Genomic DNA, 13,665 nt, shown 5'->3' with positions numbered 1-13,665 from the left:
AACATTTATATGTTGGTGAGCAGGTTGGCCTGGGAATGAAAAGCTCTTGCTGCAATGGGTGTGAATTCCAGCACTAACTGTGTGGAGTTTGTGGTAGTGGGTCCAGTGCTAGTGGGCAGATAACTTGCACCATGGTTATCCTGAGTCATTACTCAACATAAACCATCTGGAGGGCCTGGGCTGAGTTTCCAGAGGAACCAGCACAGAATAGAGCTCGTCAAGGCTGAACTTGCATTTTCTCAAGCGCAGGCACAATGGAAGTAGGACAGCAAGGAGCAGATTCCTACCTCCTAAATCTTCTGGCGATTAGCTCTCCCCCTTTGTTTACCTCTCCCATTTTACAGTAGTTTCTCACCAGCTGAACAAGGCAATGAGGTCACTGTTTGGAGACCAGAATGCAGAAGTCAGCCTGGGTGTGAAGACAGAAACTAATCAGAAAAGTTTGTCGGGGAGAGAAAGAGGAGACTGTACCCCAGTACAGGAATAGTAGTAGATGTGCTGGGTGACTTTAATAATACTTTAAACTTCCCTTTCATCGCAGAACATAATTTGGGCAAAAGTTGACAGGATATATTCTGCTGTCTGCTTTTTGTTTATTTTGTTAAGGAAAGAAGAAAATTAAAAAGTAAGTCTTTTGCAGGGATGACAAGTAGACACAGCTCAGATGTTTGCCCTGTCTTGCTTTCCATCCCTCCCTCCCTTCCTTCCAAGCACTCTCCACTTGTAGGTGCAGGTTTGTGGGTCCTTCTCTGACCAAGGAACCAGAAAGTTTCATGCACCATTTTGCATCATTTCTTCTCCCTGAAAAGTGAGTGCAGGGCTGCAGTCTGGAGCACTGAAGCTGAGTGCAGGCAGGAGAGATTTTGCACAGGTAGGGTAGTGGCGGGAGCACCCCAAGCATGCTGGCTCTGCCTGATTCCTGTGACCTGAGGCAGGTGCTTGTTCCAAAGCAACGCTCTGGTGATCCTGTTCGGCAGTCCTCTATGCCCCCTCTGCTGGAGCAGCTGTCCAGTGCATGCCAGCAAATGGAGAGGCTACCTAGGTGCCTTGCTAATGGGTACAACTAAGACGTTTCATAGGGGACAAGATGACTCTGGTGCCAGCCCTCGAAAACCACAGCGGGAAGGTGACTGCTGGATAGTCACAGGATGTGCTGTCCGCATGGGCATTCACATGGAGAGCATGTGTGACCTGCCGGCACTTGAGGTTGGAAACACTTTAGCCTAAGTGACCTGTGTATGATGTACACACACAACCAGCCCCACCCTGTGCTGGGAGAAAGTGCAAAAGTTTCAGAGGGGTGGGAAAGAGAGAAAGGAGGATGGGATGTGGACATGTGTTTATCCCACATGAAAGATGTCTCTGAGGATGTTGTTCTGTACTTCCTATTCACATTTTACTATCCTGAAGCAGCTGAGTCAGTTTGCTATGGTGTTCCTGCTCCTGACAAGTTAGCTGCAGGCAGATGAATTTCATGTTGAATTCACCAGTTCCAGGAGTCATCTCTGTCCTGAGCAAAAGGTAAGAAAAAAGTGACAACACTTTGTTTTTGATACAAAATGTGGTGGTGGTTTGGTCTGGCACCCCTTGAATATGGTAGCCCCCAGTACTGCAGGAGGAATGACAGAAATGTGTTTGCAATTGCTCTGAATTCCAGTGCACTTGCACACAAACTGAACTGCAGGGATGGATAGGCTTTGAGCTCTCAAGGGATGGGTCCTCTCCTTGGGTCCGGCAAAATCTGGGCCTGGCACCAGGGAAGGAGTCACTATATCAAGCAAGAAAATTTGAGGACTTTAGAAAATTTGCAGCAAAGCCTGATGAACTGCAGGTGTACCCCTGACGCAGGTGTCACAAAATTGCAGCTGGTCTGTGTCCCAGCATGGTGAGGCAGGACCTTGCTGGGACTGCAGTACAACTGAATAGTTGCTCTGTCATGTCCTGGCAGTGACTGTGAAGTAAAAAGGCTTTGGCAGACACTCAGTCCATGATTGCCCCAGTTTTCTCAGTCTCAAATGGGTTATTGTCTGTCTTTCCGCTCTGGTTCTAGCAAGCTTCCCTTTTAAAAACCCTTCCCCCTCTGATGGTGGGGCACTGATTCTATAGCTTGAAAGACCAACAGAAAAGTGGTCTACTGCTGAGTCAGTCTTTTATAAGCAGAGTTGCTTAAAAGGACAGAAGCAGGGCAACTAGACAGTGGGAGGACTACAAACTAGGTGAAGTACCCTGGGAACACCCCTTGGTCCACAGTGATGCAAAGGGCTGACGGTTGCTGCATGCTTCAGGAGTAAGGATGATATTCATGTCAATGCCCCTGGTACTGTGGTTAGGAGTCAAGACTGTGGCTTGGAGTCTTTTAGAGCATGGTGGACTCCACTGATCTTGGCCCTTAGTAATGTCACTCCCTCAGAAGAGAGACCTTTGACAGTGCAGGCTGGCCCCTTCAGTTGTCCTGGTGCAACCTGTGGTCACCACAGAAAGCTGTTTGCAGAAGACCGAGGGGCAGCAACTAGCTGCTCAAGGCAGCAGACTGTGTAACTGTTTTAACACATCTTAGTTTTCCCATTTTCTTTCTTCAGGACTTCCTTTGTCCATGATACAGAAGGTCCCTAATTCCTTCAGTGCCAGGGAATTTCAGTGAGGTGAAGGGATACTCCACTTGAACAACCTGCAGAAGAGGATCACCAGGAGCTCCTCCTCACTAAACTAGCACTTGCACTTGAACAGGCAAGTGTTGTGCCCAACAAATTGTAAAGGCCAGATTGCAAGGCAGTGAGCGAGCCAGCGTGTCAGTCCAATCACTGACTGCCAAACCCTCACCCCATACTGGGGACAGCTGTGTGGCTCTCCTAAAGGAAGTCTAGCCACTGTTGTAGAAAAGCATAAGGCAGGCCCTGAAGGTAAGCCAGTGTTTAGACAGTTTTATAGCCACCTTGCTATGTCCATCCACACCATTCATAGCCCCTTCACCATGGTATTGTTATTGTGTTATCTCGTATATATAAAAGATTTAATTCACAGGCTTGTAATGCCTTGAGCTGGGGTGTAAATCCATATATGCTGTTCTTTTTTCTTTCATTCCCAATTGTGAGTGACATATCCTGGCTGGACTGGGGGGGAAATCATGTACGGTATGTGTGACTGTCAGTATCTTATTTCTTGTTAATGCAATAGCTGCTGCCTCTGTCTCTTGTAGCCTTCACTGAATCTTTATCAGGGAGGATGGGAAGGGGAACATCAGTGCTGTAGCTTTTTGATCCTTGTATTTCATGCAATTGCCTTGTTCTTACAGGAGTGTTCTAGATTTGTGGGGGGGTTTACTGCAATCTGGCTAGATTACACAGTAGCAGCTGTAGGGGGAGGCGGATCTTGCCAGTGAGTCATGGGGTTGGGGGGTGGGGGAGAACGTTTGGTTCACACATCCCATCCCAGTAAATATCCCTATCACCCATGGTTCTGTCATCTGGTTTGGAGAGCCATTTTTACCCACCTTTGTCCCTGCAGTCCAAGTATTAAATGCCCACCTAAACATTGTTCTTCCAGACTCACCCTGTGGGAACATGGACATTGGAGAAATCATTGAAAATTTTCAGCTGCTGCTTCCTTCTGTTCTGTTATTGCACTTCATGTAACGCATTGAATCCTTTGCTGCCCAGAGAGTAGGTGCCTTCAGGTGGCACACAGGAAAGCTAAACTGTGCTGTCATCTACTCCTGGCCATACACACTGTTTTCAGTGCCTCACTTTTCTTACTCTTTTTGTCCTTAAAGGCAGCAGTCCTTGCTGTAACTGTCCAAATCCCTCTATTTTTTTTTTTTTCCATGTTCATTCTGAGACAAGGACTTTTTTCTCCTGGGACCAAGATGTCTGTAGTTTCTCAAGTGCAAGGGGAGTTTACAAGGGTGGAGGAGGGGAGTGTAGCGCTGCAGCTTTTGCTGTTGCAGACTGAGCCACCTGGTGAATGGCTGTTCAAGATTACCAGTGCTGCAGTAGCTATAAGAGACCCAGAGGTGTACTGGTACTCTAGCTAGCAGGCAAGGCCAGTGCTAATCTTTATGCTGTAACAAGCAAGTGTAGGCTTGATCGAGGGGTAAAGGGGTGGCTTTAATGGACCTGTTTCTACGAGCTGCTAACATATTTATGTCCATTCAGGTATTGGCATAAAAACTATATCCCCAGCCCACGGCAATTTTGACTCTCCTTTCATGTAGGAATCAAGCAATAGAAGTCCAAGTTTGTTGCTGCTTTTGCAGTGGAGCCAGATAGGAGCTGAGCAGCAGGCTCTACTTGCTGCTGAACCAAGAATGACCACAATGATTGCAGGAACTGGGCAGAACCTCAAAAACAGAGAATGGGGAAATCTGCAGGAACCTGCTGAGAGAAGAGGATGCTTCTGATTCCTGCCCAACTGGTCACTGGCTACTAAGGGAAAGGACCTTGTTGTCTGAGGTAGGTGTCTGCTTTTTGGGACACTGACATGTAAGAAGAGATAATTCTGTACTAACAGGTCTGGGACAAATGCTAGTGTGTCTGTGAGAGAGGAGGGTAAAAGCATAAACAAGGCATGGCCAAGAGATGCTCCAGTCAAATCTAGGGCCCTTCATGGCAGTACAAGGAGTGGTTTGAGCACTGGTGCAGTATTGCTGGAAGGAAAAAGCTGAAGTGCTGGTCTTATCTGAAACATAACTAGAGTCACAGCAGATTCATTCCAGAAGTGCAGTACAACAACTAATGCTATCAGTATACTTGGTAACTTTGATTGAACAAGTCAGAGTTTGACAAAGATAATTCTGAAGCCCTTTCTAATTTGTATTGTTTCTTCCCCTCACTTTGAATGTTCTTTAATGAAGTACTCTAGTCATAGTCTAGGTCAGTCTTTCTTTTTTTATCCTTCACTCTTCTTGTAGAGATCTCCTCAAAGAAAAAGGTCCAGGTAATTTTCCCTCAAAGCCCTGCAGGGCAAGAGCCTCAACAAGGATCAAATACATTTTTGTATTTGTCCTGTGTTACAGAAGCTGAAGTGTGTGCTTACACCTGTGTACAAAATTGGGAGTAGTTGAATCAAGTTAGCATTTTGTACTCAGTTTAGTTTGGCTGTTCTTAAAAAACAAACAAACAATCCCCCCCACCCCCAAACACCCCAACAACTTTCCCCTAAGGAAACTTTCATATCAGAGCAGTTTTCTTGCACCTGCAAAGCCTTTCCAGGGTAAAAAGCAGTGAAAGTGGCAGCCTCGTCAATTACTGCCTTTCTTTGTAAAGATATCAAAAGACAGCTTTGGAATACTTTTAGCCTGGTGTAAAACTTCCATTTTGTCCTAATTTAAAGTGCTGCAAGATTATAAGGCAGTTAAGAGAAGACTGCTGCATAAAAACAATTTTATTTTTAAAGACAGCGGCAGATGGTTCCCTCAGCGCACCCAGCGGGCTGAAGATCTGGTGATGGGAGTTGTTTTTGTGGGGGTTTCTTCCTCTGTTAATTCTGCTGAGAATTCTAAGAGGGTAAAACATGTGTCAATAACCAGCACTTGACTACCTTGAACAGAGGAGTCTACAGGAATCTACAGAGGCAGCCCAGGCAGTGATCTAAAGCCCTGCATGCCCTCTGCCCACTCCCACTGATCATCGGGGCATGGGAGAGCATGCAGGAAGCAACTGAGGATGTGCATGACACTGCAACTCTCAGCCCGTGGGAATCCTTGAGGAGCCAAGGCCAGTCTTCCTCTCCCTCTCCCCAATTTCACCTTTCAAGCACATGTACGATGCCTTACCATCCTCAGAACTGTTCTCCTCATCACTGGAGAAGGTGATAACAGGCTTTTTGGGTGAATGGCGCTTTTGGGTACGCTTATGGTTTCGGAGTGCCTGAGGCAGAGGTGTGACAAAAGGTTCATCTGCATTCCTGTTGGCTGTGCTCAGGGGCTGGCGGTGTGAGCCTGCAAAGAAAAAAAGGAAAGGTAGCAGCCATTCTGTCTGTAAGGGTGAGGAAAAGGCCCTAGCTGTCCCTACTGGACTGCAGGCTCAGGAGGAAGACTGCGGTCCCACAAAAGGAACATACCTTCCACTGGTCTCCGCTTGGCTGGCTCTGGCATTAGAGTTTCATTGCCTTCCTGGCATGTCTCTGCCAAATCCAGTCCTCGGCTATGGCAAGCTTGCAGCTTCTGCTCCAGCTCTTCAGCCAGAGCCTGATGGAGATGTAGCACAGTGGCAAAGAAAAAGGGGGTTGGGAGGAAAATATTACATCCATAGCACAGCCCCCAGAATTTCTGATACTTTGTTGGGGGCTAGAAGCAGCTATACTTAATATGGAAAATTGCAAGGCTTTCCAATCCATGTGTGTAAAAGCAATTGTGCAGTCCTGACTTGGACGCTTTCCCCTGTCCTTACCTTGGACTCAGTTTTGCTGACTGCTCTGCGGAATCGAAGTAGGACAGCTTGGAAACAACTGTAGACAGCTGGGTCTTGGAGCTTGTCTGCAAAGCAGTCAAAGTTGTCTTGCAGCTTGTGAAGGCCCCGTTCCGTGAGGGGAAGCAGAGTAAGGCAGTGAGACAGATCCCGATATTGACGCTCAGTTCTGGGAAAGACAGATTGCCTTGGATCATATGTGAAGGTACATAAGGATGAGCACATCATACTTAGAATAATAACTGACCTGTGACAAAGCAAGCTAAACCTTGTGTTCTGCAGGGGAAAAGCACCTGCAGGAAACACTTTAACCCCACAGGCTGCAGTTCTGAGTGCCATTCCATATCAACCACTTAACAAGGAACATTGTGTTCCATCAAATACAGTGATTTAGTTGTGCCTAGTTGTCTTTGTCAGACAAAAACGTTCACTACACTGTTCAAGAACACAGCCACTTGTTTAAAAAGTGTCAGACGTTATTGTTAGCTAGGAGGGTAAATACACTCAGCCAGGTGAGGGCTCTTCCTGAAGGGCCTTATTTCAACCAAAGAACAACAACAAACACAAAGCTGGCTGCCTATTTTTGCATGTTAGTCTCAGGTAGAAACTGTATTTCAAGTCCCCTCTCTCCTGGCCAGCAAGAGGCACAAAGTAGGCCATTTTCATTAAGACACAAAGTGAGAAATTAACGGAGTGCTCTATCAAAGTGAAGACTAGTTTCAGATTTCAGTGAAAGTTACTATTAAAAAAAAAAAAATCTGAACCAACCCATTTAATATTGCTCACTGTGACAGAATGAGAAGAAGAAAACCTAGGCCAAAGCCCCTCTTAAGATGTACAAAGCAGAGGGCCAGAAGTCTGTCTCATATATACTATTTCAGAATGCACTGTCCAAAAGCAGATGGATGGAGAACAAAGCTGCAGCACCAAGGCCTTGCTTCCACACTTCACCTGAGTGATACTTGGCATATAGCTATGTCTGGAACTCCAGAAATGTCAAAGAGAGAAAGGTGGCTGCAAAATCTTTTTCTGTAAGCTCCTGTTGTAGCCTGGAATAAGAGTCCTGCTCCAGCATTACCTCTGTGCATTAAACTGATGATCTTTGTGGTACAGAACTATTAGGACACTTTAGCAGAGACTAGGCATGGCTTACACTTAGATGGTTCTTTACAAATGTAGTCTGAAGATCTCAGTAGTGTTCCCGGGAGGCAGTTTTGGAGAGAGGTGCCACTCTCCATTCCAGTCAGGAAACAAAATCCAAATATTACATTTCTGGGGAATATGCAACTCCCTGAGGCAACCGAGCAGGTCACATGCCCAGCTACTATGTACAAATGGCCAAGATAAGCAGACACAGCTTAAACCTCAAGGGCAACATCACAACAATAGAGAAGGAAAACCACAGAGTGCACCAAAAACAGTAGAAAGTAAAATGAAGATAGTGAAAATACATGACAGAGAGGCAGATAAACTTCTATTATCTTCCTTCTAAAAAAAGTGTATTTCTGCATCAGTGAAGTTAATTTCCCCCTGCTCTCTCAGCTGTAACAACAATAAAAACGCAGGAAGCAAAATGATGTCCCAGAGCCAGGAATGGGTCCTGTACGGTATGCCCCACAATGAGCGCCATGAGCAAGGCAAGCACATCTTGCAGATAGAGCAAAAGTGTAAGTGTCTTATTGCACAAGCACTCAAATAAGGAAATGGAGTCCCAAGTAGGGAGTTACAACTGAGCAGCCCATGCACACAGAACAGGGACTGGTCTCTTAACTAGGTGGTTGAGATCACCTCATACAGGACTTCTGGGGTCGCTGTTGGGGAAACCCCAATTCCTCAGCTGAACACATTCATTTCTTAGCTAAGATGCAAGGCAATGGCCTGTGGAAAGGACCAAAGCACTGGAGTCAATTTATCTCCTTGCATAGCTGTAATGCAGCTCTAAATTGTAAGAAAAGCTTTTGCCTAAGAAAGGCGGGGAGAGAGAGGGGCCAATCAGTGTAACACAAGCGGAAGCCGTAACAAGTTATACATAATTATTCAGGCATTTTTAGGAGGAAGATGAGGAAAAAAAAAAAAAGGACCTAATCCAAAAATATCTCAACATTTGTCACCTTACCACATGGGAAATATGATGGGAGTCTGTTCATCACCACTGTGTAGGTTTATTCTAACAATTCTTGAGAAACAGACTGACTTATCTGTCAAAAAAATTAGGATCAAAACCCACCTGGCAGTCCGGAATCGCTGACAAAGTTTCTCCACCAAGCTCTCTGTCTGCTTGTCTTTTGTGATATATGAGAATAAATGTCTGCAAAGAAAAAAAAATGGCAAAGTTGAGAGCCCGGAGAGGAAACCCCATTTCTGCTTATACCATGGGATGTTTGCAGCTATCCTAACCCAGTGATCAGGTGGGTGGTCCTCCAAATATGAGGTATACAGAGAGCTCTGCATGCCTCAGACTTAGTTCAGGAGAAGCTATAAGCATACATATATTTCAAATAGTAATCACAGTCCCTGCTGGGGGATGGCCACTATGGCATATCATATAATTAAACGGCATATTTGCTTAAGAGCACCAGCAGCACCTACCTAGAAAAGTAACTAAAAGATCCAGCTAAAGCAAAGTACCCTGCAGGTGGAGAGAAGTACCAATGTCTGCATGGGGTGCGAGGCAGGAGGGACAGAGAAGGCTGCAGTGTCTACTTCTCATCAGCTCCTTCCAGTTTTTAGGAGCATGCAACATCTCCAGACAATCTCCTCGCCTCACAGCTGTGCTGACAGACTAGTATGCCAGAGAAGCAGACCATGCAGTATTTTTTTTTTTTTAATTTTATTATTGTGCTGGGGGTGCGTTGCTGTAATTTGGATCAATGCAACGATGAATTGTTTATTTTACACTAAAGTGGAAACAAAGTCTAACAGAACATAAATGCTAACCAGATTCCAGATTTTTCTCAGCTTCTTGAGGGGAAAAATATATGGACTTCAACACAGTTAAGTTTTTCTGTATTTTGCATATCATCCTCGTAAAAATCATTGGATAACTCCTCTGTATTAAAGAGGCACCCGGCCTCCCCTTTTTCTTGTACCAACATTTCTGTTAGCTTAAGCTCAGCCAAAGTGCTGTTGCCCTTGATATAACTGCTTTAAGTACATCCTCACTTGGTCTTTGTTTGTTACATTTACAACCACCACACGAAGCTTCTTTACTTTTCTCTTTTAAGATACAGAATGGAGACCCTATCCTCAAAAGCCCTCCTCTGCATTTGCTCCAGCTTCAATTCATCTTTCTTGAACCTAAGTGGCCAGAACTGTGACAGAGCTCCAGACAAGGTCTCACCAGTACTACCAATGCTTTCCTATACATAAACTTGAAGTACATCGTTGACCGTTAAAAAAAAAAAAGAAAAAAAAAGTGGAATGCATCTCTCTAACTTCTTAGCTGTAGCTTTATAGCAGGGGTTGAACAGTAATTTCTAAATACTCATCCTTATACTTTTTCTGCTAGTTTTCATCTCAGTTTATTACTGTAACCCTCACATTCTCCACAAGTTAGTCCTTCCCTTTAACAATGATGCTCCCCAGCTTTTTGTCCATCAGCAGTTTTCACTACCCCTCTCCTTTTTATGCCTCCTTATTCTCCAGTCTGATAAGTATCCCTGGAGTATAAGCCACTGCTTCCTCCCTAGCCTGTGCTTTTGTCCACCACAGTTTACAAGTTAAACCCTATCCTTTCCATGCTACAAGCATTTCATATCATGCTATATGGGAAAATAGTTCAGTTTCAACTATTATTCCCTTCTTTCCTGTCTAAAGCATATGACATGGTGTGCTAACAGATGATCAGGTCTACCACATTTCTCTTCTGTAAAATTAATTAGCTTCAGACTAATTTGATACCTGCCTTCTTTAAGTCAATATTGCTTTTTCTCTTATTCTCTTCTGCCATGTACCTCCAGTTCTCTCCCTGTATGTTGCTGGAGGTCAGTTAAGCCAATCTATAGCTGCCTTAACCACACTGACCCCTCCTTCAATGTAACGTAACACTTATTCTCTGTGGTGATGTCTGTGGTAACACCTCCAGTTTGAGATTATTAAAACCATACAGCTGTATGTCCTCATTCTTTTCATTTATGTCTTCTTCAAAATGTTTGACTGTGAAGATTTGCTTCCACTTCAGACACTAACTTCCCCTTACACACGTACTGTCAGTAGCCATATGTTGCTTTCCTCGCTATTTCACATTATGCTCCTTACTGAAGGCTGAAGCAAAACATTTGTATACTGTTGGAGCCATAAATTATTTTCAGTCTCAATTTCACCCTCACTAATAGACCTTCTGTGTGCCTTGCAATTTCTGCCTTTCCAAAACTCCATCTCTCTTCCTAAATGCACTGGAGTCTCATCAACAGAGGGACTCCAGCAGAAAATCCCTGGAGGTTTTACTGTACTCTGCAGCAACACAAATGCTTGTGTTTTGTCCAGCACTCCCCTCTGCAATCCACAGGGATTCAGGCAACTCAGGAAAAAAAACCTATGTGGCTAAGAATCAGAAATGAGTGGAAAATGTCTGTAATTCACCCACTGAAGAGATTCTGTATAAGCCAGGTTAAGTCTTATGAAGAAAAATCATTGAGACCTCAGTAAGCACTCTGTACTGCCTATACGCAACAGATGCCCTCAGACTGAGATATTGTAATAGGTATCCACACTATAGAGTAAAGCTTCTTAAAAAAAACAAAAAACAAATCTATTATCTCAACTACAGCTTTTTAAATATTGCTACAAAAATTCAGTAGGTCATCAAAATGACAAAGAGGGCAGAGGTCTTTAAAGACTGTTGTGTTCTCCTAATGTTGCATATCTATGTTCCACACATTAAAACCAACAGGCTTTTCCTTTTCTAGAGGGAAAATCTTTTTGAAAGAGTTGACAGAAACTCTCTTTGTGGAGTCTCTCCTCACCCCCAACTATGTGACTTTAGAAATGATCCCCCTTGACATGACTCCCATTTTAGGTGCAGACTGTGAAAAAGATCAAGGAGAACAATTGAAAAGCATTTTGTATATGTCACTGCAGTTTCTGTTCCCGTGATCTGGCATCCCCTTTGCATAAACAGAGTCGTAGACAAAACAGGTTTCACCTAAAATACCTCATAATAGTGCGGAAGGATTCTTCATCCACACCGCAGTCAGGATCTGAGAGACGACTGATGATGTCCGGAAGCAGGTTATAGATGGCATTACCCTGTGCGGGACACAAGGTTCTATATGAGATACAGAATTATGAAGGATGGCTCGAGCCAAGCCAGAGAAGCTGCCCACCTAAAATTCCTTCTTCCCACCCCAAAGCTTCTGACTCAAATCATCAGCTTCTCAAAACCAGCTATACACAGCCAGCCAAACCTATCTGAGGCTAGGTGAAGCTAAGTGGTAACATTTGCTACTACTCTTGCCTGCTTGAACTGTGACTGCCTCAGATTTAGGTTTCTTATGTCACACAGCCAAGAGCAACTTTGAAAGTTCTTAGAGACGATACATTACCTGAGCCCTTAAGTTGGGGAACGCAGCTGTAAGGCCTAAAGGTAAAGTGCAGAAAACTGTTCCAGAGCCTGTACTAGATGCACACACACAAAAGCAAAGGGATGAAGTGCAGATTTGGAGCCTGCCTTCTGATGTGAATGGATGAAGTCACTTTCAGCAACATCAGGGTTAAAACAAAACTGTTTTTGCAAGATTCCCTTTATTTGCCCCTATTTAGGCAATATAGAGGAGGGACAGACAGCTGCTCCAGCCACTGACACACCTTCCCCAGCACTTCTAACTCTTGTCTCACCAACCAGCCTCCATCAGTCCCTCTCTGCTCTTGTGCACTGAGGTCCCCAAATGTCCACTTGCCTTGTTGGAGAGTTCACTGAAAAAGTTCTGAGCCAGTCCCACGATTGCCTCCTCTGGGTCCATCAGAAGAGCTGCCATTTCACTCACTTGTCCTTTCACCTTTACCATGTCTTTGAGGATGAGGTGAGTCATCACCAGTCCAGCTGTCTGCCTCACATTTTGGCAGGGGTCCCGCAACCTGACAGAAATATATAGTTACCACAGTCAGCAACTGAGCGTCTCTAAACTACTGATACCCCACAATGGCCTGCTCCACAGCCCAGGTCCATTGTGTCCCTGCACTGACAACTTCAAATTTGGACTTCTGGATCACCCTGACCTTCCAGAGGCCCAGTGTCACCCATCCACAGAGCTCCCATCACCCCACCCGCTGCTCCCAGCAATGAGCACAGCATTACCTGGCATAGAGATGCGGTGTCCAAGGCTCTACCAGATTGGGGAAGCGGATGGCCAGATCTCCTGCTGCAACCATGAGGTTGGATCTCACGCCAGGCAGAGTGGACTTCTCCATCATGGTGAACAGCAAGCGCAAGTGGGAGTCACAGAACTCAGAGCTGATGGGACAGGGTGGAGAAAAGAAGAAAAAGACACAAAAATCCTCTCTCAGAAGCTGTAGTGAAACAAAAGCTAAGAGTGCTCTTTTGTGTTTAGTCTCTCCACAGCAAAGGAGTTGCAACATTTGCTTGTGCTCTAGTTACCAGGAAGAGCTGGAAGAGAATACTGTTATGGCTGGACATTACCTGATCATGCAGACTTTGCCAAGAGTTAGGGCTGCAGCAGCTGAGAGTGCTGGATCACTGTAAAGCCCAGGGTTGTTGCAGATCTTGAGCACCAGTGGAACAAAGGCAGAGAACAGGTGTTTGCCTAGACAGTGAGGAGAAAGAGAACAGATATCTGAGCATGGTTCAGACATCCCTTTTTAAAGAATGATTACTTTGCCTGTCCCAGAACTCCTGGGGACTACACAAACTGGATAACTCACTTTTGTCATTGAAAAATCACCTCCAGAGGCAGAACAATGAAACAGACAGCCTACACCAAAGTTGACACTAAAGAAAAACTACAGTTCCCTTCTGAAGGAAACTCTCTTCCTTATTCTGGACCTGTTACCCACCATATCTGCTCTTTCACATATGGCAGGCAGAGGCAGTGTTCTTTGGTGGCAGACACACTTACCATCTAGAAGCTCGGTCTCACAAATACTGCGGATGAGCTCAGCCTCGGTGTCATCAGCTGAGGCTCCCACGAGGCCCAGTTCCTCCTCCACAGTGGTCTCGTTTCCTGTACTCTGTGCAGAAAGGAAGACTGTGAAGGAGGAGTTGCCTGTCTTTTTTTTAAAAAAAAAAAAAAAAAAAAAAAAAAAA

General features: G+C 44.9%; 1 protein-coding gene across 1 annotated transcript; it reads right to left on the bottom strand.

Moving 5' to 3' along the window:
• Positions 1–5,364: 5,364 nt before the first annotated feature.
• On the bottom strand, positions 5,365–13,606 carry NCAPD2 (non-SMC condensin I complex subunit D2; the record flags this gene model as incomplete). Its single annotated transcript, XM_026090184.1, has 10 exons — positions 5,365–5,493; positions 5,771–5,935; positions 6,058–6,184; positions 6,387–6,573; positions 8,632–8,712; positions 11,557–11,651; positions 12,302–12,479; positions 12,700–12,855; positions 13,042–13,165; positions 13,478–13,606. Coding segments are annotated over 10 exons (1,325 nt in total), but the record flags the coding sequence as incomplete, so codon positions are not given.
• Positions 13,607–13,665: the final 59 nt, after the last annotated feature.

The sequence above is a fragment of the Apteryx rowi genome, unplaced genomic scaffold, assembly GCF_003343035.1.
Source record: "Apteryx rowi isolate R43461 unplaced genomic scaffold, aptRow1 scaffold_853, whole genome shotgun sequence".
Taxonomy (NCBI): Eukaryota; Metazoa; Chordata; class Aves; order Apterygiformes; family Apterygidae; genus Apteryx; species Apteryx rowi.
This window is presented reverse-complemented; position numbering and strand designations above follow the sequence as displayed.